Source organism: Drosophila nasuta, chromosome X (assembly GCF_023558535.2).
Source record: "Drosophila nasuta strain 15112-1781.00 chromosome X, ASM2355853v1, whole genome shotgun sequence".
In the NCBI taxonomy this organism is placed as follows: domain Eukaryota; kingdom Metazoa; phylum Arthropoda; class Insecta; order Diptera; family Drosophilidae; genus Drosophila; species Drosophila nasuta.
Window position 1 is genome coordinate 32,196,749 of NC_083459.1, and position 23,312 is coordinate 32,220,060.

General features: G+C 41.2%; 9 protein-coding genes across 12 annotated transcripts; 4 read left to right on the forward strand and 5 right to left on the reverse strand.

Moving 5' to 3' along the window:
- Positions 1 to 65: 65 nt before the first annotated feature.
- Positions 66 to 4,644, reverse strand: LOC132796524 (protein Flattop homolog). 2 transcript variants are annotated; one of them, XM_060807722.1, is made up of 4 exons: positions 4,496 to 4,644; positions 833 to 969; positions 450 to 765; positions 66 to 363 (listed from the first exon to the last, which is right to left on the reverse strand). In XM_060807722.1, exons 1-4 carry the CDS (start codon positions 4,520 to 4,522, stop codon positions 142 to 144), a joined length of 702 nt encoding a protein of 233 aa, XP_060663705.1. In that variant the 5' UTR covers positions 4,523 to 4,644; the 3' UTR covers positions 66 to 141. The 2 variants fall into 2 exon arrangements, with proteins under 2 accessions (XP_060663705.1, XP_060663706.1); XM_060807723.1 differs by having other exon boundaries at positions 70 to 363; positions 450 to 762.
- A 975-nt stretch (positions 4,645 to 5,619) lies between these two features.
- LOC132796792 (helix-loop-helix protein 1) lies at positions 5,620 to 7,994 on the reverse strand. Its single transcript, XM_060808088.1, has 2 exons — positions 7,913 to 7,994; positions 5,620 to 6,392 (listed from the first exon to the last, which is right to left on the reverse strand). The coding sequence occupies exon 2, from the start codon at positions 6,364 to 6,366 to the stop codon at positions 5,851 to 5,853; it is 516 nt and encodes a 171-aa protein (XP_060664071.1). The 5' UTR covers positions 6,367 to 6,392; positions 7,913 to 7,994; the 3' UTR covers positions 5,620 to 5,850.
- A 546-nt stretch (positions 7,995 to 8,540) lies between these two features.
- Positions 8,541 to 9,356, forward strand: LOC132796402 (large ribosomal subunit protein uL30m). Its single transcript, XM_060807564.1, is given in 3 exon segments — positions 8,541 to 8,763; positions 8,831 to 9,191; positions 9,193 to 9,356. Coding segments are annotated over 3 exon segments (543 nt in total). The 5' UTR covers positions 8,541 to 8,635; the 3' UTR covers positions 9,247 to 9,356.
- On the reverse strand, positions 9,298 to 10,573 carry LOC132796401 (torsin-like protein). Its single transcript, XM_060807563.1, has 2 exons — positions 10,326 to 10,573; positions 9,298 to 10,259 (listed from the first exon to the last, which is right to left on the reverse strand). Exons 1-2 carry the CDS (start codon positions 10,516 to 10,518, stop codon positions 9,427 to 9,429), a joined length of 1,026 nt encoding a protein of 341 aa, XP_060663546.1. The 5' UTR covers positions 10,519 to 10,573; the 3' UTR covers positions 9,298 to 9,426.
- A 797-nt stretch (positions 10,574 to 11,370) lies between these two features.
- Positions 11,371 to 13,987, forward strand: LOC132795228 (centromere/kinetochore protein zw10). Its single transcript, XM_060805823.1, has 3 exons — positions 11,371 to 12,863; positions 12,939 to 13,278; positions 13,343 to 13,987. The coding sequence occupies exons 1-3, from the start codon at positions 11,484 to 11,486 to the stop codon at positions 13,816 to 13,818; spliced, it is 2,196 nt and encodes a 731-aa protein (XP_060661806.1). The 5' UTR covers positions 11,371 to 11,483; the 3' UTR covers positions 13,819 to 13,987.
- Positions 13,832 to 16,240, reverse strand: LOC132795229 (histone-lysine N-methyltransferase SMYD3). The gene is made up of 5 exons (XM_060805825.1): positions 15,861 to 16,240; positions 15,556 to 15,797; positions 14,886 to 15,031; positions 14,350 to 14,812; positions 13,832 to 14,280 (listed from the first exon to the last, which is right to left on the reverse strand). The coding sequence occupies exons 1-5, from the start codon at positions 15,998 to 16,000 to the stop codon at positions 13,907 to 13,909; spliced, it is 1,365 nt and encodes a 454-aa protein (XP_060661808.1). The 5' UTR covers positions 16,001 to 16,240; the 3' UTR covers positions 13,832 to 13,906.
- Positions 16,241 to 17,105: 865 nt separating this feature from the next.
- Positions 17,106 to 19,412, forward strand: LOC132795230 (peptidoglycan-recognition protein LE). Of its 2 annotated transcripts, XM_060805827.1 has the most exons (7): positions 17,106 to 17,241; positions 17,326 to 17,394; positions 17,497 to 17,777; positions 17,850 to 18,173; positions 18,241 to 18,354; positions 18,719 to 18,783; positions 18,862 to 19,412. In XM_060805827.1, exons 3-7 carry the CDS (start codon positions 17,558 to 17,560, stop codon positions 19,222 to 19,224), a joined length of 1,086 nt encoding a protein of 361 aa, XP_060661810.1. In that variant the 5' UTR covers positions 17,106 to 17,241; positions 17,326 to 17,394; positions 17,497 to 17,557; the 3' UTR covers positions 19,225 to 19,412. The 2 variants fall into 2 exon arrangements, with proteins under 2 accessions (XP_060661810.1, XP_060661809.1); XM_060805826.1 differs by having other exon boundaries at positions 17,107 to 17,241; positions 17,326 to 17,777.
- On the reverse strand, positions 19,396 to 20,693 carry LOC132795231 (protein stunted). 2 transcript variants are annotated; one of them, XM_060805830.1, is made up of 4 exons: positions 20,535 to 20,693; positions 20,200 to 20,330; positions 19,930 to 19,973; positions 19,396 to 19,558 (listed from the first exon to the last, which is right to left on the reverse strand). In XM_060805830.1, the coding sequence occupies exons 1-3, from the start codon at positions 20,564 to 20,566 to the stop codon at positions 19,960 to 19,962; spliced, it is 177 nt and encodes a 58-aa protein (XP_060661813.1). In that variant the 5' UTR covers positions 20,567 to 20,693; the 3' UTR covers positions 19,396 to 19,558; positions 19,930 to 19,959. The 2 variants fall into 2 exon arrangements, with proteins under 2 accessions (XP_060661813.1, XP_060661811.1); XM_060805828.1 differs by lacking the exon at positions 19,930 to 19,973.
- Positions 20,694 to 20,951: 258 nt separating this feature from the next.
- Positions 20,952 to 23,259, forward strand: LOC132797358 (glycosyltransferase-like domain-containing protein 1-like). Its single transcript, XM_060809080.1, has 3 exons — positions 20,952 to 21,340; positions 21,402 to 21,684; positions 21,972 to 23,259. Exons 1-3 carry the CDS (start codon positions 21,259 to 21,261, stop codon positions 22,717 to 22,719), a joined length of 1,113 nt encoding a protein of 370 aa, XP_060665063.1. The 5' UTR covers positions 20,952 to 21,258; the 3' UTR covers positions 22,720 to 23,259.
- Positions 23,260 to 23,312: the final 53 nt, after the last annotated feature.

The following is a 23,312-nucleotide window of genomic DNA, read 5'->3' on the forward strand; positions in this document are numbered from 1 at the left end:
AGTCTCTCCTGAAATGCCTAGACTGTAACTAATTACTTTCCGGGGTCGTTCAATATATAAATAAATACCCCTTTCGTTTACCAGCTGGACTACCGAGAGGTGTCGTTTATTAGCATAACTATTAGTCAGTTATTTGAGCTTTTACTTTAGTGGAGCATTAGTGGTTGATCTCGTTGTGATTCTCTCCGCTGAGTCAGAGTCCGGTTTGGTTGAATCCTTACTGATAGACTTGGTTTTCTGTTCCGCCGGATTACCAGTCGATTGTCGGCGATTGTAATCGAAAGCGGTCACATGACGCTTGCGAAGACGTTTTCGATTCCTCGCCGAGGCGTCAACAATGCGTGCCACTAATTTTTCCTGTCCCTGAGATGAACCAATTTATATCCGGGGTGCAGTTTGAGTGCAAGATGCAAGGATCGTGTCATGATGATGGTGTAGTCGGCACTTACCTTGGGCTGACACTTGACGTGCTTGCAACGACGATGCAGATCGTCAATAGCAAGCAATTGCTGCAGTCCCTTACACTTGCTCTGGCATTCGGGTTTCTGCCACAGTGGATCACCCGGTTTTCCAAGGGTCTCGCGCCAATCGCACTGTTTCTTCCGCTTCTGTTGCTCGTACTGGCAACAGCACAAATCTCTCGGATAGTTGGCGTACTTATGCTGTCCACTCAGGCAGGTATTGTACTTGTTGGCAAAACTACGCGTTATACGTGGCGGCAGATGGTATGTCCCTCTGTACTGACCCAAGAAGTTGCCGTCCCTGCTTCAAGAAAAAGGGGGAGCTTGTTAGGGGGAGTGGTTATCCCTTGTGGGACTCGTAAGTTACTCACCGCTTCGCTGAGGGCAGCAAGTGTCCGTTCTTGTCGCAAACAGGCGTCGAGTTCTTTTGCAGCGAACGCGGACGCGGGGGAGAGAAGCGTTGGTACTCCCAGTTGCTGAGGCTTTTCGCTCTAAAGCTGCGCTCGTACTGCAGGAAGAAGAGTTTTAAGAGGATGCAGTTATAATATTCTAATCGTTTAATTGAAATGCTCTCAAAGAGTGTTGAAGAGAGTCGAGGTATGAACTTAGAAACTTCCGACTCTTTTAACACCTGAAGAAGTAAACCAGTTAAAATCAATCATAATATCCTTTAGGGAGATTCAAGTTAATGTTCAAAAAACATTAAAATTTAATCTAAGCGATAGTTGAAGATGGTTTCGTTTATTTGCCATGATTTATGATGATGTTGTTGTTTGACAGTGCCTTCGGAGTCAGGTTAAGCTAGCTGGACAGTCAGCCACCTGTTTCAATTCGGGAAGGAGCTAAAACCTTTATTTATGGGCGCTAAGCAAACCAATTGATAAAACGAGAAACAAAACCGAAATAAAATGAGGCAAGGCCTCATATCAACCATATCAAACGCACAATGCAATGGGTGAAGAACAGAACCCACCCCATGGAGCAACTCACCCCTCTTCTGGGAGGAAGGAAGGACTTTCGGAAGTAGTTTTGGGTGTGCAACGATTACACGGCGTAATCGTAATCTCTGTGTTGCAACATGTGTAAAAAAGCATTTTGTCTAATGCCACTTAATGCCCTGTTTGTGTTTGCCTTTTTAAAAGGACAAACGCCTAAAAAAACGCATATTACCCGAAGGTAGTCGCCAGAGCGAATACCCTAGAAGTACAGGGAAGAGTGAAATACAATAAATATATGGTATTTGGATGTTAGTTTAATTTTTGAAAGCTGCATTACTACTATCATATCACTGAAAGCCATAAATTCAAATACAAAGCAAAGTAAAAATATAATGAGTATATAATTATTCTAAATATCAAATAAGTACAATAAATTTCGAATTCATTATAAAACTTATGAAATAAAATTGACCTAATTTTATGTTTTCAAATACTCAATCAAAACAAAACCAACCAAAGCAATTAAAGAATTCATTTGTAAATAACTACCACAATAATAATAATAACTCAATTCTCCCTCGTATAGCATACCCCACTGCGTTACGAATACAGGGTATCTGAAACAGGAACTACTGTGAATTGCTGGCAGACGTTGAGACTTTGACTTGCTCTTAACCAGGATCAAAGTCATGTGCAATCATTTATCAGAGCAGCTACACAGAGAGGGACATTGCGAGAGACAGAGAGAGAGAGAGAGAGAGAGAGAGAGAGAGGGAGTTAACTGCAGCTGCTCCCCGCTTTGGCGCCATTTTGGAGACATTTTGGCTTCCCACGCAATTTTCGTAAGTTTCAATTAAAGCAAAGCGAAAAATGCAAATTGTGGCTGGTAATACAATACGTTGGATGGCACGCCCCGAGACACCCACAAGCACGTGGCAAGTTGTCAACACTTGATTGAAGATTGTGAACGAGTCGTCAGGGGAGGTGGGGGGCGTGGCTTGATTGAGTGCGTGTGAAGCAGAAGAAGCAACTCTCAACTCTATTGAGCAGATACAATAAAGAAGAATGCGGTGCGATGTGGTGTGATGCCTGTAGTTAAGCAGCGTGCAAGGCGTTGCTAGTGTAATTAAATTTGCACGGCAATTACACAACACATAAAAGAAGAAGAGCCCCTCGAAAGTGAGGTTAGGTTAGCTTGATCGATTCGATGACACACGAGGGCAACACGTTCACGCGTTCGTAAAATACAAATTGATTTTAAACTCAATTAGCAACAATGAATGATCCACGTCTAAAGGATGAGCCCAGATAGTAGTTGCTTATCCTCTGTGCTGCTTTGTTCTGTTCTGTTCACTCCCCTCGCCATTGCAGCAACAGCAATCCCTTTTTTTTGTCGTTGTCGATGATTTCAATGTGCAACCCTCTGGGGTGCAATTTATCACATGGTGTGGCGCGCGTCGACGGATTAGACAGTCAAAAAGCTAGCAACGCACGTGCAACAGTGCTGCTGGTGTCCGTTGTTGCTACTGGTATTTGTATGTGTATTTGTATTTGTATTTGTACTTCTATTTCTATTTGTATTGCTGCTGCACTTGTGCCTTTGAATTGCCTACTCCCCATCCCACGCACACACGCACACTTGTATTCCCCACACTCACGCAAATTCTCCACGCGACTGCTGTTCTCTCACTCTCTACACTCACGTAGTCGTTGTTGTTGTTGTGGTCCAGCACTTAAGCTAATTTCACGCACTGCAAGGCAACAGAGCAGAGCAACAACAATAGCAACTGCTCTCTGCTCTCCTCTGGCGTCGTTTACCAATCGGACAGTTGCGAACAGCTGTCAATTTCCAATTAGAATCGAAATGCCATTAAATAGATGCTTGACCCCAGCAGCTCACAATCGATGACCTGGCTTACAAAAACAGCAACTACAACGACTCACAATAACACAACGAAAGAAGAACAGTGCAACCAATACACACACACATGCGGAAGTTTGTTGTGCGCGAAATTCCGTTAGATATTCGCGTTGTCGTTTGCATAAAGCAAATGAGAAATATGAAAATAACTGTAAACGTTCCAGTTGCGTGGCAATTGGCGCTTGTGGGCAACGGGACGCGGGAATAGCGTTGCCAAGTAAATAAACTTTACTGTCGCTATTCGCCAAATGCAGCATGTGAGAGAGCAGCACAAGAGAGAGCGCGTGTTAGTGAGACTGAGATAGCAAGAGGAGGCTCACTTAGGTGACAAGCACGAAGCGGTGGAAGGAGAAAAAGCGGTAACTGTAACTGTAACGGAAACGGGAATAAGTAAAGAGCTTTGTTTGCTTTGCTACGCAGCAATTGACAGGCGACAAAAGCGTCAGCAGCGCAATTAATAGAATCCTCACAATCCTATTTCTTTTATAATATTTAAATTACGTGCAATGAAAATTAAAAAGTAGGCAACCATTTTGTATTTAAAAATAACAAATGTGGTAAAATTTGAAGTAATCAAAATTGTATTTAATTTTGAAATATTCCAATTCGTTATATGTATGTATGTTCGCTAAAAAACTTTCATTCTTGTTATTTTTATCACATTTTTCATTTCGTTTTCGTAAAGAAATATAAAAATAATTAAATAGTTCTTATACTTAAATTCATAATAAAAGGAAATCTATTTATACACATTTAAATGGAATGTGAAAATCATCATGTTGTCGCCTGTCTTTGTTTACTTTTTGTTGTTCTTGTGACAGACAGAGACAAGCTGAACACATTCAGGTTGCTGGGTCCTGTCGGAATTTTGACTGTTTGTTGTGATGGTTATTCACACATACATATATATGTACGTCGAATACGTTGTACATATTGGGGCCACGGTGGGAGTTGCCAAGCTGCTTGTTGTGGGCGTGTTGCGCCCCAAAACCCAATCCCAGTCAGTATCAATGGGGTATATGTAAGTCTGTGTGTATAACCTAACCTCACTTAATGTGTGCCTAGTACAGGGTATTTAATAGTCGTGCCATCCAATTACTCTCATGGTATTTTTAAGCAAAATGGCGGATACAATTAGTTGTGCTGACAGGTTACAACCCTGTGCAATATCTCACCTGCATCGCGCTAAAGTTAAACGACATTTCGTCCTTGAATTTGGGATTTTACTTTTGTATATTTTTGATTTGGGCCAAAAATCAAGCAAAAAAAATATCTGAATTTTATGTTCGAGAATTTCGATACACTATGAAAGCAACTGCTACTGTGATGCTTTGTCGGCTGGATGGGGGATGTTGGGGGCGTGGCCCAACAGCCAGAAAAAAAGAATGAGAAAAAAACACATACATATTGCATATCTATAAGCTGGGAGAGATGACAATGGGGAGTGGATGGGGACGAGAAAGGGGGGCGGGAATTGGGCTGGGCGCTGTGTCTTTTATGTGGCGCAGCTGGCGCTTTGTTGGCAGACAGCAAAGCAAATGGAAAACTTGACAACGCCAGCTGAGTACCAAATTTGCCCACAGCATAGCAAATAAAAGTGCGATTTGAAATTGTTTGCACGACTAGCAGATACACTGCAACTTTCAACATTCCTTGAAAATTCTTTGAAGTGAACAATCTAAAAGCTTTATGAACTTTATTGTTATGGAAGTATTAAGCTGAATTCCGAACTAAATATAATAGAAAAATTATATTTAAAATGATAATAGAAAAATTATATATAAAAAAAAAAAACTATTGTTATAGAAGTATTAAGCTGAATTCTGAACTAAATATAATAGAAAAATTATATTTAAAAAAAAACTATTGTTATAGAAGTATTAAGCTGAATTCCGAACTAAATATAATAGAAAAATTATATTAAAAAAAAAAAACTAATAAGCAACTCCAAAAATATATTCCTCATACTTGGAATTGACATTGGATTTAATTTTCATTTACTATTCCTGTAGAGATAAGGTACTTATTAAGTTATAGAACTTCTTCACTTAATAAATAATTTAAAAAAAATCAAAAGTGTAATAAATATTCTCAAAAGTAATAAGCAAGTGAACAGAATGATGAAATATTTTAATGACCAAAAAAGTATGCTATGAAAAATAGAATTTCTTTTTCAATGCTGTAGAAAAACACTTGTGCTCAATAAATAGAAAAAAAAAACACTGTTTCTTTGTACAATATATACATATATATTTATATATGATTAATAATTATGATTAATCAATTTATTGCTGTACCTTTTTTGAACAGATATCACGTAATTAGATGCTAACAAAAAAAAGATATTATCTAAAGCTTACTATATAGTACACATTAATAGACTAAAGATATATATAGAGCTATACAGTATATAGTTGTGGATTTACATGGCTCATCATTAGTTGAGTTCGTTTGGCTGATAATCGTGTGGAAGAGTGAGAAACATGGCGCCTGGCAACTGGCTTCGACAGCTGGAGGCGTTGGCGGTATCTCAGGGTGTCTCTAGGACATGATTCAGATACGCTATATAGCAGATGGCCAACTTGAGGATCTCGATCTTCGAGAGCTTCTTATCCGGCGGCAGGGTGGGCAGCAGTTTCCTCAGCTCCGCAAACGAGACATTGAACGCTTCCACCCGAATGCGTTCCCTTGTGGCATGCGCCGTCCGATACTTGAGTGTTGCACGTCGGCGACGTCGTCGCTCCTCGCGCGACAAACCCACCAGCTCCGAGGGATCCAGGTGGGCAATCGGTGTGGTCCGACGTCGAGGCGCCGGCGTTGGCGGCGGCGGTGGAGCTGGCTGAGCTGCCGTCTCGCATGCGATGCGTGCCTGAAAACGCTGATCGATGTCGAGTGTGGTGCTCGCGGCGTAATCCTGACCCACATGCCCGTTGGCCAGCGCATTGTTGGCCGCCGCCAGCTCATCGTCCTGCTCCATGTTGTAGTAGCGGCTCAGCGAGATGCTTTGCGGCGGCGCCGGTGCCAAATGTGTCATGTCATAGACCATGGCGTTGATGGCGTTGACTGCACCTGCTGCAAGGGAACGAGAGGAATGCAAAGCATAAGACATATGACAAGGAGGTGTCGAGTGAGAAGCGCAAGCATAACAGCATCAGGCAAATATAATCATGTGAACCATAAAACTAACAAGTAAGTGTACTCGACTGTGAGATACCCGCTACCCATTTTGAATAAAAGCAATGTATTTTGCGGTATTATTTTCAAAATATACCAAATATACTACAAAAATACTAAAAATATACCAAATGATATATGTGGAATATAGATATGGTACCGCTTTCAAAATATACCATAGACGGCGCAATATACCAGATTGTCAGCCAAAGCAACTACAAAAGTATACATACAAAAGTATTTCTTTAATAACTTCGACAATTTTTATCTGATCGCAACCAAATTTTCAGGAATCATAACTACTATAGTATCTATTGTACATACCAATACTCGTGTGTCTAGCTTTGTTATTACGCTTTTTATTCGATTTTTTTTTATTTACGGGGCGGAAGGGGGCGTGGCAAAAATTTGAAAAAACTTGATCTGCGTGCAAACATAACAAATGCTGTCGAAAAAGAATTATAGCTCTATCTCTTATAGTCTGTGAGATCTAGGTGTTCATACGGACAGACGGACAGCCACACAGACGGACAGACAGTTAAAGTTATAATACCCTTCTACCCTATGGGTAGCGGGTATACAAACTTCAGAATATCTAGATAATCCCAAGTACTCTTCAATGCTAAGGTTCTCATATAGACAAGTCAAATTTATATAATATGGAGGTTTTTGAAAAAAAAGGTAATAAAAATTGCAGAATTTAGGATTGAACTTAACATAGTCCTAAATATATATTTCAAAAATCCAGAATAAAATGAAGTTTATGTTTATTACCAAATTTGGTTTATGATTTAGCTTTGTATTCATTTAGATCACAAATATGATTTCACAAAAATTCGAAGTGAATTCTATAAGTATTTAAGGAGCACAAGTAGTAGAATTGTTAACTAAAGAGAACCCCTCGAGAATCGTTTAATAAAACAGCAATGTTATTAAAACAATCTTATTGTCGAGCACACAAGATTGTAATTTTCTCCTCACTCCTCATAACCCTTTGTCACCCCGTGTTCAATTGTATCCCTTTGCCTTTTGGGTCACGTGTGTCCTGTGTGTGTCCTGTTTGCGTTTTCTATTATTTGCGGTTGTTTTTATTGTGCTTATTGTATTTATTGTTATTCGTTCGTTCATTCGTAACATATTTTCACACCTACACAAATAACTGAACAATCGTCACGTTTCTATTTGTTTTGGCCCGCGGGATTTCCAAAGGGGTGCAACCCTTTACGATTTGCGGTTTACATAGGATTTCGTATGCATTTAATGGCCAAAATCAAAGAGAACGCGTTACTTTTATAATATGCTTTAATTTCGTTTGTTTTTTTTTACTCCCACAAGAATACAATCAGGCATAGACCTTGACAAAAAAAAAAAAGGTATAGACCTTTTGAAATGTGAAACATCTAAAAAGTGAAACTTACAAGAAATGCAATCACGGAACTTGCTGTGAAATTTCGTTTTCTTAGTTCACAGTCAATGGTGTTATGCACACGTAAAGCTTTGCCGACGCACTGAGTTAATGTGCGGATGTTGCAGCATCATTTATAGAGACCTCAACAAGGGTTCACCACCCTTATAAGATGTCGCAAGCGCAGCCAATGACAGCGCAGCATCCCTAGCCAATCAGACATTACAAAATGGCGTTGAGAGTCGCAGCAACGCCCCTAAATAAAAAGCAAACATATAGTAAAATGTTTATCCAATATACTTCGAACATATTTCACAGATCTAAATGTATTATTGCGAAAACAAAGTTTGTTACTTAATATGACGTGTTATAAAAATCAATGTTTTGTTATCCATTATTTTAGGTGCAGTGGCTGCCTTCAATGTATGTTAAATTTGAATTTACATGAATTACATATGTAACAACACACATTCTTAAAGTAACCGTTAAATGTTGTGGTGTGTTTACCAACACTATCGGAACAATCGATATCCCTTATAAGATGACAGCATGTGTGAATGGCAATTCTGACCCAACTCAGTTGCCCATTGGTATAAAAATACCAGTCGCGCATTAGGATTGTGGTGTTAGTGGTATATTTCGAATAAAGAAAATATGGTCACGCTGTTGGGCACGCTTTCATAACAACCAGACAGCTGGTTTATAATTGGTTTTGTATTGATATTTGTGAAATAAAATGAATTCTTTGAAACTCCTCTCACCGCTGCAATTAAGCGTAACTGCAGTGCGCAGCTATGGCAAACACAACAAAAAATTCTTGTATAAAGATGGTAAGAAATACGAGAATGTTATTTACTATCCCAGGTAAACGAAAGCACCCTCAATCAACAATGCCCGGCATTTTAATATTTTTGGCCATTTACACTTACAGAACACCCGATCATCAGGATCCACCCATTGAGCCCGCCAAGCTTTTTCGCGTTCAACGCATTAAGCCAGTTAAAGGCAATCCGTATTGGGAGAAACGTTTGCTCAAAGATCTCGGCTTGGATGGCAAACAAGGTGATTTTGCTGTCGTCAAGAATATACCCGAAAATAATGCGCGACTATGGAAGATCAAGCACTTGATCAAAGTGACACCCATCACATTCCCATACGGCGAACCCACAGAGCATGATATCAAGCACACCATACTCAAGGAGAATGGCGAATGCCTGGTGACCAAGGACATTGGAGCGGTCGAGGTGCGCCTGGAGGCACGCGATCACTTTGATCAGCAGCCAAAACGCCTGGGACACCGAACTGCTGCGCAAGGATTCCCGCCTCAAATGGCTGAATCCCTGGTAATATGCTAAAAGTACCAACATCCTATTGTATTGTTTTTTTATTTAATGTTAAAAACAAGAAAAAAAATGTACAAAATAAAAAATGTAAAAGGCATTGATATGCTAAAAGTACCAACAGCCTATTACTATTACTAAATGTACACAATAAAAATGCAAAAGGCAGTTAGGAATTGCATTTTCATTAGCTTCCTCGCTGGCCATGGACTACTATAGCGACCTTCTTCTCGATGGTCTTGCAGCCGGATGTGGCAAACAGACTATGCACTGGCTCATAGCTCACAGCACTGTTGATAACTTCAGCAATCTTATCCGGCTCCGCCACCGCATGCCAACGCGCAAACTCGGCCTTCACACACTGCACAACGTGAGCCTTTTCGAGCGCGAGAAATGGTATATAATGATCAATGACATGGGCATCAATCATATTGGTCATCTTGAGGCCACCTTCGCTGTGATAGGCGGACATCTTTAGCATCTCCTCAAAGTCGGAGAGTCGTGTGGCCTCGCGTTGTTTCCCCTGCTTCATCAGTGCAGCCAAATGATCCGAAATGCGAACGCCAGCCGTATTTGAAAGGAATATAAAGATGGCTTTTGTATAGTCGGCATCTTTGGCATAGCCGGCATAATCAATAAGCGAGGTGAGCGTATCAAAGACACCCGCTGGCATCTTGTCCACCTCATCGAAAATGAAAAGTGAACGTGGACACTTTTGTATACTTTCGCGCACTTCACGTTTGATGCGCTCCTTGTACTCATTAATGCGTGCCGGATGCGAGAAATCCGCTCTTCCCATATATTTGTGCACATATTGGCTCTTCAAGCCATGCTTGTAAAGTGATTGAGCAATGTTATCGGCCACAAAACTTTTCCCCGTCCCGGGAGTACCATGGAAACTCATTACGAGCGGCTTGCGCGAAGGATTATTTGGTTGCAGATGAGCATTTAAGGCGGCCACAACATATTGCCGCACCATATGCTGGCCAAATAGATTTCTGTCCAGATTCGCTTCGAGGTCTGTTGCGGCAAAACATATAAAGTATAAACAAAACACAAACACAATAGACAAGATCAAGTACATACGTGATGTATGAGAGTAAATGTTGTCTTCATTGCAACGCTCGCCGCTTCCGCTTAATATATCTGATTTCATGAGATATCCTATACCGGCGGCTCCGAGTGAAACCAATCCAATTGTTATCGGCTCCACGCAACTGACTGCCGCTAGGTGAATAAGGCATAATATTGAATAACAAAATATATTCTTATTTGCCATATTTAGTTTTCGTTCAATGGACAACAAAAAAAAAACAAAGGCACCAAAGGCAATGCACGATTATAGATTACCGATAATTGTTATCGAAAGTGCCAATGGAATAAAAATGTGCCATTGCGGAGGGAGCGGCAATTTAATAAAATGCAAGAATTACATTTTATGCGTGGGAATGAATAGTCACTTCTAGTTAAATGAATGCATTTTCAACAAAAACATTAATAAAATAACACAAGTACAAGTTGCATTGCACGACTTATCGATTACTGATATGATCCTGAACACGTAAATTCAAAGCGAATTGAATTTTTATTAATTACATTGGAATTTATTAGATAATTAACTTAAGATGAAAGACACCAAAATATAATGATCTCTTTTCATAAATGCATGCAATGCCCATAAATTTAAATAAATAAAGTGCAGCTTCCAATGCATGACAACACTGGATTGACGACAAAGTGCAAAACGATTAAAAATGTTGGACAACATTTATTGAACTTGCACACGCTGTATTTTAATTGTAGCAGAATAATACAGAAGTTATATTTTTGAAAATTTATGTTTGCATCTTTTGCTCTATTTAAAATACCATGCAAGCATAACATGAAAGCGTTCACACTCAAAATTAACTGTTGCTCATTTTTTCTGCAATGGAATACAGGTAATAAAACAATAAATTGCATGCTTTCAAATGTAAAAAGTAAAATAACAGGCCAAATTCTAAGTTCAAGTTCAATTTGAATTAATGTGATTAATCACATATGCGAATACAAAGTTGATGGCGATTAAGTCGATAAAAATTATGAGACAATCGAATTACCATGGCGCTAACATTTAATCTCGATAACAAGAAATAATAATCGATACGTACGTACAACAATATAAACAAGCGTCGTCGTTGCAAATTTGTATTTTTTTTTGCACCGAGCTGAATATTCCATTTGCCAATTCGCAGCAATTGTGTGATGAACATGATGGAGAGTAAAGTGCTGCTGCAGGCATTCCAAGAGCAACAACAACACGACAACAAGAATGGAACGTCGACGGGCGTCAGCATCGATTCAGTGAAATCGGCAATTGCAAAAATGGTTGTACGAACGGAACGCTTCCAAGGACGCGTACGCAAGCACATTGATGATAACTACACCGAATTTATGCCCAATCACACCACACCGGACATGTTCCTCGACAAGTGCAGTTCGCTGTGCGACGAAATTGGCGAACTGCATTCCTCGGTGAGCAACGATGGTCTGGCGGCATTAAACGATGCCAGCGCCGAGCTGGCGAACAGCAGTCGTGATCTGCGCGAACTCTTGCTGGGATTGCGTGTCAGCGAGCACATACTTAAGCTGGACGATTTGTTTCAGTGCGTGGAGGAGGCTAAGGCCACAAAAGATTGTCTTGTTGTGCTCGATTTGATGGGCAAACTGCGCGATCTAATATACAGCGACGATAGCAACCATATTCCTCCAGATGTGGAGCGCATCTTTCAATCGCTTGAATGCTACGAGTCCATTAAGGTCAAGTATCATGTGCAGGCGCATCTGTTGCAACAGCAGCTGCAGGAACGTTTCGATCGTCTGCTGCAGCTGCAGTCGAAATCTTTTCAGACGTCCAAGTGCGTAACGTTGCTGGTCAGCAAGGATGAATCACAGCTGCAGGACATTGTGACAGCACTGTTCCAAGAGCGCTACAATCCCGCCAAATTATGTGCCTTTCTGCTGCAAGAATGCATCGAGCCCTTGATCCTCAAACCCGTCTCCGTGGCCTACAATGAGCAGGCCAAGGATGACACATATTTGGAGCTGCAGCTGTCGTATGCCATCAAAGAGCCAACAGAGACAACGTCAGCACAGCAGCAGCTGTTGCGTCCACACTATACCGATGTCTTTCAGCACTTGCGACTGCTGTGGCAAACGTTGTCCAGCCTCAATTGCAGTCTCAACAATGGCAGCCAACATGATCACGTGTTTGCACTAATCGGGGATCATGTGAAGGATCGCATGCTGGAGCTGCTGGTGGAGCAGTGCTTAATACCCGCAGTGCCCGAGAGCATGGAAGAATACCAAAAGAGTACGCTGCGCGACGATGTCCAGCAGTTTGAGCACTTTCTGGCCGACATGTGTGTCATCAATCCCGAGCAGGATGTGGCGCTGACTAAGTTTGCCCGTCTCTTTGACACCTACTATCGCAATCGGTTGTCGGCTCGTGTTCTTGCCACGGCGCGCGAGATCATTCAACGGGATCTGCAGGACATGACGCTGGTGGCATCCAACAATCTGCCCGTCAACGTTGTCAACGATCCGTTTCTCTTTCCGCGCTGCATGATCTCCAAGAGTGCACAGGTGAGGTTGCATAGCTAGCAGCTAGCTAGCTACTGTATACAGAAAATGTATCGTAACATTTGCCCCCATTTACAGGATTATGTGAAGCTTATGGATCGCACACTGCGACAGCCAGCGGATAATTTGGTCGATGATGCGCCGAATCCGTTGAGTGGCGTTGTTGGCCTCTTGCTCGAGACGTACATTGATGAGGTGCCCAAAGTGCACAAGAAACTGTTGCAGAGCATTCCACAGCAATCGGCATTGTTTCACAACAATTGCATGTATCTCACCCATTGGATTGCTCAGCATGCCAGCAAGGATATCGATGCCTTTCCATCGCTTGTCAAAATGCTGCAGTCGACCGGCAGCAAATATTTGCGCGTACAAATCAACTACCAGGAGTCCATACTCATGGACATTATGAGCGGCTTTGGTGAGCATCAATCCATGATTTGAATGACAGTTTGTTCTGTTCCTTAATTCATTGTGTTTTGTAGAGTTCGACAATCCGCACACGCTGGGCACGGCACCGTTGAAGCTGGTGCGTCAGTGTCTGCGGCAACTGGAGCTGCTCAAGAACGTGTGGCAACAGGTGCTGCCGGAGAAAGTGTACAACAGCAGCTTCTGTGAGCTGTTGCATCCGTTTGCCAACGAACTGGTGCAGCGTGTGTTCAAGCTGCGCGACATTTCCGCCACCATGGCCAGCGAATTGAGCGATCTAATCGATGTGGTGCTGGAGAAGGCGCCGCTACTATTCCACGATCCCAACGAGGTGGTCCAAGTGCGCTCGTGGCAAAAGCTGCAACAGCTCAAGCTCATGATGAACGCCTCGCTCAAGGAGTTCACCGAACTGTGGTGCGATGGCGCCGGTCCGCTGACGGCCAACTATCAAGCCAACGAGATCAAGCATCTGATACGCGCCCTCTTCCAGGACACGGATCGACGTGCCAAGGCCATCACACAGATTGTTTAGGCCATTCTCCAACTGCTCTGAACTACTGTTTTAATATCTTATTTTACATTATATTTAAATACAAAATGAATTGAAAATACGTCGACATTTAGCAACTCATCTCGTGTTTGGCCTGCAGCATTAAGGGACGCAGCTGCTCCAATAGCAGGCGATGATCGCGACCATGTGTGACGGTCAAAATGCGTTGTGCCTCCTGCAAATGATGCACAGCCTCTTTGTATCGGCGCTCGAACAGCTGAATCTTGCCCAGCTTCATGTGCAACAGTCCCAACAATGGATTCCATGCGCCATGATACTCCGCAAAGCCCGGCAACAGTTGCTGGCCAAATGTCAAGGCATCCGACCATTTGCCCACATCGATGGCAGCCTCAAAAGCCGCATCCAGTGTCTTCACATGCCACACGTTCAACGGATGCAAGACACCCGCCTGCTTGGCCAAGCACAGTTTGCACATGTCCAGATCTTTGAAAGCAATGAAAGCATGCGCGTTAATCGATGTACAATCAATGTGGTTAGCTTAAAATTACTTACAGGCCACCTCCTTCATTGAGTCAAGACTGCTTTGTGTTAGCTTTGTAATCTCCTCGTAGTTGAGACGCAACTGTTGCGTTACAGCGGCGCCACAACTGCCGCATTCACTCAGCTCCGGATTGACGCTGGCATCACAATTGCGATTTGGACAACTGGCCGCATTCATTTGTTGCATCTCCTGCGGATCAATGCACTTGCTGCACACGCACAGAAAGTAATAGTGCTCCTTGAGATCGGCACGCCGCTGAGCCGGCGTATTGAGCAGATCAATGTAACTAATGTAGATCTTGGACCAGTCCAAGCATGGCAAATCCTCAATGGCATGCACGTGCAGCTCGTTGCCTTCGAACGTGGCCACCGCATTCGGTTGGCAGCTGTGATCTGTGATCGATACACCCAAATAAATCGCTGTCGCAATCGAGTTCATCTCAGCGTCCAGCACATTGAAGCCATTCGTAATTAGCTGTCAAGGAACAAAGAGTGTTGTAAATATTATATATAAGTGAAGTTGTCAAGGATTTGCTCGTGGCACTTACACGACCATAAATGCTCATTAGTTCGGTTTTATTGGGCACAATGCTGCTGCTGCTGTTCTTGTTGTCACACATCATTTCAGTGAGGACCGCATGCAATGATTCCAAGTGTTCCAGGCGATTGGCATCATTCTTGATCTCCGCATAGTCTGCATGAAGAAAAGCCAAGCTAGATACAGTTGACTGTGAGGTAAGCAAAACAGTTAACTGCCATATCTCGCTTAACGGCCTCAAATGGTAACGATGAAGTGCAAAGTTCATTAAAAAAGTGTAGCAAACACAATTTTAATGCATTCATTATTTATACATTTTTTATTTTATTTTTCTTTAGTGCCACAGATATGTGAGCAATATAGGCCGCTAAATGCATCTAATGCATTACACAGTGGCCGTTAAGTGAAAAAGATCAAAGCACTTGCATTTCTTGCATAACTAACAAAATTATGATGGGCTGTTTGTGCTTATTAATCAATACACCTAAATTCCAATGTCTAAATTTAAAATGATGCTTGCAATACGATTTGGTTCGTTTTGAGCGAGCGAGTGCGAACGCGTGATCTGATTCTAAAATAAACATGAGCTGCTTAGCAGCTACTTGAGTGATGTCCACAAGTGGTTGCCCATCCAATGATTAGCTTAGAATACCCTTTATCAGCCGAATGAGTTTACTTACGCGACATCAGATCACGAAACTTGCGTGAGCCGTGCTCTGTGTAATAGCCGCGTTCCAGATCGCCACCGTGCTCCAGGCGCAGTATCAGCCGGCAGAGCATACGCGCCGCATCGGGCACAATCCGAGGCTGGACGCGCTTGAGGAATGGACACTCGTGCTTGTGTAGCGTCCAAGCCTGTTGCTGGCAACTGCGATTGCAGTAGGCGACATAACGGCAATTGGAGCATTTGAGCACCTTCCCGCTGCAAGTGAGATAACTATTTATGCATGCCATTCATATATGCACATCTTCTTGCTCTACTTACGCCTCTAGGCAATTGTCGCAACGTTCCAGGCGATACTTCGACTTCAGCACATAGGCAAAGGGTTTTTCGCTGAGAATTCGCGTGCCGCGCTTAATAACAGTCTTCGATGACGATGTCGATGCCGATGACGATGATTCCATTGCGTGCGCTGATAGCTAACTGAATTTTGGGGGCACACTCACCTGCCATAAGCTTAAAAACATTGCATATTTTGAATATGTGCTGCTGCTGCTATTCGCTCAATTCAAATTTCTTATGTTTTTGCGGCACCACCTATTTCTATAATTAGCACAAAAACACACAAAAACAATCACAATCTACGCAAGCAAAATATAGCAAACAAACACAGCTCGCATTGGTCGCACATTGCGCTACCCTACAGTATGCAGTATGACCGCGGCTTAGCCGTCAAAATATACCATGCAGCTCAAGTAAATATACCAGCAAGCTTAATTAAATATACCTCATCTACTGCCTTTTCAAAATATATGAAATTGCTTGGGAAAGGGAGTCAAAACTTTTAAACAATTATTTTCAAATTTATACATTTTGCATATAAGTCGACTACGAAAACGCGCCCCTTTTTTCAATATATATGTGGATTACATATGCCTATTAGCATACAAACAAATCAATGGGCTAGCTTAACTAAAAGTATTTTTGCCCACTGGCTTCAAACTAATGCCAACAGATCTCGTGCGCACTGCCATGTCTGGAAATCAAAACATTAAAATTATGTAAATAAATAACTTGGAAAAACCAAAAAATAAATCTCACACCAATTCAAGCATAATTTGTAAATTGCTAAAAAAAAAGTCGATTAACACCTAATTTGAGATTACTCAACCGAACAAAGATAAGCTTAGTGCCGCTGCTCAAAGGCTAAAAAAAATAACATGCCCACAAAAAGCTTTGGGCTCAGTTATTATTGGCGCCACCTAGCGTGAACAAGCGCATTGTCACAACAGTGCAACTCCTATCGATATTTGGATATTAAGTACGCAGCGCATGCTTTTTAATAAATAAAATTTAATGACTATAAATATAAAGAATATCACTAATTATTAATGATAATTAGTAGATAGTGTAGCTGAATTAAATAATAATCAAATGGCGCCAAACAAGCAATATTTGAATTGCGGTAAATTCGAATTTAGGCAATTTTATATTTTCACGTCAAAGCACAATTTATGCGTCGTGATTTTTTGCTTTGCAAAATATCGAGTGACAGCGTACTAGGCGTAAATTAGCGATCACTTTGTTTTGTTTATGTGACGAAACGGTCAAGTGTTGGTGTTGTATTTATAGTATTGAGTATTTGAGTATTGTTTAATGTAATTCACAGATCAATGTGAATCCCAGCAACTGTCCTGGCTGCAAGGTAATTAATCCATCATCCCAATTATAGTAATAATAGTAATAATAATAATATGAATAATAATAATATCATTGACCATCAAACTAGTCAAAGAAGAGGACGCCGTAATCTTATCATCGCATTGCCTGCCGACCACTGTCGAAACTTATCAAATAAGTACGAAATCAGTATATACACGCGTATGTTAATATATACATATAGAGTAGAGATATTTGCAACATACTTATTAAAATATTGATAAACGTCACGCGCCACAAGGCAGAAAGAAACCATCGTTAACACGCAGCTTTCTGGCCGCAAAGCAAAAGCAGGCGAGAATATGTCCAATATGCCAAGATTGTCAGCGGCGCAGGAGCGCACAAGAGAATGGTTGGAGGCACAGGAGGAGGACGATGAACTGGAATCCATTGCCGAATCATCTGTGGTCGACAGTTTGGATGATTACAAATATAGTGAGCACACATATACCGAGCAAGAAGATGACGACGATGACGATGATGGCGAAGAAGTCAGCACAATTGCGCTGGGCACACGAGAAGGTGAGTCAGTAAAGCATATATATTTATATATATTAAACATAATTATTTCAATTTATAAATACAATTTACTAGGCGATAGCAGAGGCACCATCATCAGAGACACATTGCGGGATCTGCTGAATTCGATAAACAGTATTCAGACCGTTGGCAATGTGAACATCAGCAATTCGACCAACGTCCACATTGGCAACGTGACCAACATTAATGGCAACATACAGATCATTGCCGAAACGACCACAAACAGCGCACCACGCTCCACACGCAATACGCATCGAGTGCGTCGCAAAGTCGCCTCCCCAGGTCCAGACAACGACGAGCAGCATTCCTCAAATGTGCCTGATGAACTGGATGAGGCGGAGGAGCGTGTTAATGCGAATGTCTTCATCTCGCGTCAGAGTAAGCGTAGTGCTGAACTTTCTGTATTTATCCATTATTGCTATAATATTATTTTGCATCTGTTTAGAATTCAAAATTCCCAAAGAGCTGTGCTCCATTGTGCCGCGTCATTCGTGGCTGGCCCAGATGCCCATGGAGGAGCCAGCGAAGCTACAGCTACCTGTTAAATACGTTGTAATCTGTGAGTAACCCTCAACGCCTTAACGAAGTCTAGTCTAACCATCTAAAATGTGTGAAGCTCAGCAAAGAAAACGTCTTGCATATGCTTATATGTATGTCCGCTTCTAAGAACACTTTAATATTAACGACTAGAGCTAGCTAGACTCATTAAATTTACTGACAGAACTTCTTAAAGCTTTACACAGCTTTAAAGTTGAGCCCGCTTAACAACGAGCTAAAATTAAAGAATTCATTTACTTCATAATAACAACTCCATGCTGAATAGTTGCTTAGCATGTCTACGCGATCGAAAGTAGAGAAAAGTATTTAATTACAAATTCAATTTTAATGATTTGTAAATCCTTTACCATCTCTCTTCTTCACAGTACACACTGCCACCGAGAGTTCTGAGAAGCGAGCCATCAATGTGCGCCTAATACGCGACATTCAGGTACGTATAAACTTCCTTTGGTACAATTACATAGCTAAATCACGCCGTTTGTTTGTTGTGGTTTTTTCTTTATTGTAGTGCTTTCATATCGAGAGTCGTGGCTGGAATGACATTGCGTATAATTTCCTTATCGGCTGCGATGGCAATATTTACGAGGGTCGCGGCTGGCAAGCGGTTGGCGCTCACACCTTGGGCTACAATCGGATTGCATTGGGCGTTAGTTTTGTGGGCTGTTTTATGCGTGAGCTGCCCACACAGGATGCCCTTAACATGTGCCGCAATCTGCTTGCCCGCGGTGTTGAGGATGGTTACATCGATCCGGATTATCGATTGATTTGCCATTGCCAGTGCAATTCCACCGAGAGTCCAGGTCGCATGTTGTTCGAGGAGATACAAACATGGCCGCATTTCTATAATATCGCTCAGGCTGATGATTCGTAGAACGTTGTATGCAGTAAGCAACAGAGCATGACTTATATTATCTGGTGATTGTCCTGGACAAACTATACAACTATTGGCTTTTAGTATTTAATTTTGTGTGTTTTGTTATCATTTGAAAGAAAAAAGAAAAACAAAAAAATCGAGGAGATAAAAAATCCATTATTCGACAAGTATTGTTTGAGTTTAAAGTGTTTTCATATTTAATTCTTGCTTGTAATTCGTTATAATTTAATTATGGAAACATCTCAGCTGATTGCCATTCAAAACTTCGTTTGGGCCGCCAGTTGATCTTTTGTTTTTTATGGGAGCGTCTAAGCAGAATCCGTTTGGCGAGCTAAATATAAATGAGAATATGAGAATTATTAGAAAAATGTATTAAGCATAAACGGTGGGGCTAAACAACAATTTATGAAACTTGCAGTTAGTAAGACAATATAAACCCTTTTCACTTGTTCCAAAGTGAAGGGTCTACAAAACTTTAGAACAATAAAGAGCTAGTTGTGCTCTATTTATTAGATCAGTTACAATGCGTGGAGCACATAATTTTGAGGGGGGACAAATCGATCGAAAACATTGTTAAATGCTTGGCTCAACAAGAATAACACATTAAACGGAGTGCAAGGATCTCAGTCTAAATTAGTATTTGGGGTTGTGGATGCAGCAATTGCAAACGTTGAATACAGTTCAACTTATAATATAACTTACAACTGACACACTCGGCAGTTAACAAGCAAGTTATGCTTTTTCATCTGTAATTAATACATAGATATACAAGATAATTTTAGATTAGAAATCGCTTCATCTCAATCTCTAAACAACATCATCTTGTCTGTGTGTGTGTTTGCTTCAATTTGTATTTATGTAATAACCAGGCTCACTATGGAGCTGGATCGAATTAGAGGCCGCCAGCCTGGATCCTTTTGATTACAGCTATTGATCCTGCTATCGATTACACAACAACGATCGATTACTTACGTGCTGGCCTGCCGTTAGCCCATGGAGTGAACTTCACGTGGCTCTCGTTGCGCTTGGTGGCATCCGCACGGAATTCGGTTTTCAGGGCTTCACGCAGCACACGGGCCGCAATGTTGGAATATTGGATGTAGCTGCAACAAGACGCACACAATTCAGTGATTTGAGTTACTGCATATCTGTGTTTTCACATGCATTTCATTTGGACTTGCAGTTTTATGTTACAATTTTAGCAAACAACAAATTACGTAATGCAAGCAATGGTATACATAATAATGCTGTTTGCTTGCTAATATTGCAAATGCAGTGCGGAATGCGTGTGAATCTTATTAACTTACGTAATTCCAGCTGCTCTCCAGGCGTTGGTCATTTTGACAAATTTTTTTCGGAAATTATTTCGCTCGGTGAACAAAAAATAGTCGGACCTTTCCTAGTGCAGGTGCTTTTTGGGCTGATGTTCGACGATGCCGATGCTCACACTCACAACGATATATCGATAGTGCAGGGTTGTATTCTAGTTCGTGCAAACAGGCTCTATCGTTTGTGACATCGATTTATTGTAAAATGTTTGAAATATTTTCTTAACATTAACATTGATGTAAAAATAATGTAATAGGTATGTGAATTATTTTTATTGCAGCTCTAGCCGTCAAAATGAAATGTATAAAATTGATGAAGCGATTTATCGATAAATGACTGCATGCAGTTGTAGTAGTCGGCTTGACAGCTTTGTTTATGTTGTGTCTCGCTTGCACGCAGGCAAATCAGTTGTTGTTTAACACTCATGGTCGAGTATTGCCAACAACTTGACCACCAAGTGCAAGTTAATATTTATATATTATCAGTTTCATACTCAACATTAATTAACTTCGCACTTTGTGCTTAGACTGAATGCGTACATAGTGTATACAGTGTGTGTGTACGTTAAGTGGACTATGCGGAAACATGTGCAGATGGTCTAGCCAAGGGTTAAGGTTAAACTGAACGCATTTATATTTATCAATTGCACAACTTTCCTCCATCCAAGTCTCAATCCCAATCCCAGTGCCAGTGCCCAGTGCGATGTCTGCAAAACCGCCTATATTAATCATTGAGCCGTTCTTCGGCGGCAGCCATAAACAATTAATCGACACACTTATCGAATGTAAGTAAAAGTATGTTTATTGCTTCTGCTGTTATTGTAAATTTTCTTATTGGAAACACAGGTCTCAATGTGGATGACTATGAGATCTTCAGTTTGCCAGCAAAGAAGTGGCATTGGCGCGCCCGCACCTCAGCGCTATATTTCTCTCAACTAATACCGCCAGAGCATGAATATAAAGTGCTCATCACGAGCTCCGTGCTCAATCTGGCCGAATTAATTGGTGTGCGTCCCGATCTCGTCACCTGCCGCAAGATTGTCTATTTCCACGAGAATCAATTGGTGTATCCCGTGCGTGAGGTGAAGGAGCGTGACTGTCAATACGGCCTAAATGAGATACTCACGTGGTAAGTTCTGCTTGTTCCAACACACTTCCCCTTGGGTCTTAATAATGAAATGTCTTCTAGTCTTTGACTTTGACTAGATGTTAAGGAACTTTTAACAACTTCATACCGCATTGTTTATCAAAATTTAGTTGTAAGCATGTACGATTTCTTTTAGATTGAAGAAAGAACTTAGTTTCAAATCATGTTAAACCGAATTCGTGCTAAAAGTGAACGTGTCAAGACCAAGGGCCAAGTGTATTTGAATTAAGACTCTCAAATGATTTCCTAATGCCACACTTTATTCACAGTCTGGCCGCTGACATAGTGCTCTTCAATTCGAACTTCAATCGCATGTCGTTTCTGGACAATGTGCAGCCCTTCCTCAACATTCAACCCGATTTCAAGCTGAAGCACATCAGGGAGCGCATCGAAAAGAAATGCGAAGTGCTGTATTTCCCGATCAAGTTTCATGCCTTCCCCAACAAGCGACACATGATGGACATGACCGAGAATACGGAGCCAGAGGATTGCCTGCATCTGATTTGGCCACATCGCTGGGAGCATGACAAGAATCCCAAGTTGCTGGTCGAAGTACTCATGGAATTGAATAAGCGACAAGTTGACTTCAAGGTGACAATATGCGGTGAAAGTTATCAAGCGATACCCGAGGCCTTTGAGGGATTGCAGGAGAAACTGGGCGATAAACTGATCAATTTTGGACATTTGTCGCGCGAGAAATATGTGAAAACGTTGCTAACCGGCGACATTGTGATCTCGACAGCGGGTCACGAATTCTATGGCGTTGCGATGTTGGAGGCGACATATTGTGGATGCTATCCGATTGCGCCCAATAAGCTGGTTTATCCTGAAATCTATCCCAAGGAGAATCTATATAATACGTCCAATTCGCTGATCAAAATGCTCTACAATTGGTGTCGCAATCCGCAAGTATTTCGACACACTCGGGACAAGTTCTTTGATTTCTTCACATTTGAGCGCTATTCGGCACAGCATTTGGTGCCCAAATATCTGGAAAAGATGCGCATTTCGGTGTAGAGAGGCATTGGCATTGGGGGCCTTAAAGAGATATAGATATATATCATAATATCTTAGACTAGATGAGAATTCCAGTTGCTGTTTTGTGCAATACGCATCGAATTTAGTTTTGTAAGCCAAAAGCGAATTAATAACGTAACGTATATATAGACTATATATATAACTGACCAATTTACCAGATACAACGCAATATATATATCTATATATTTGTGGAGTACATATAGCTTAATGCTGAATTTCTGTTTCATTTTTACTTATTAGTTTTATGTCAATGTTTGCCAATTTGTTTTATCACAAAACTCGCTCTATAAACTTGTTAATTTGATTGCCAATTGTTAGCAGCTAAATAAATATGTCTGCAAAGTTGTTGTCATTAAAAAATATGCATTTAGCCATAAGTTGAACTTGCTTTTGTTTAGGCTTTAAACGATCCGATCCGAACACACAAGACATATTTTAAAGACACTCTTTTTTAAAAAACCTTTTATTGCCTTACGATATTGGATTAAATGCGTAGCTGATTTAATTGTAATTATAGCCATATAAGTTCTTTTTATTGTGGTGGAAGTTTCTAAATTGGAATTACCAAGAAA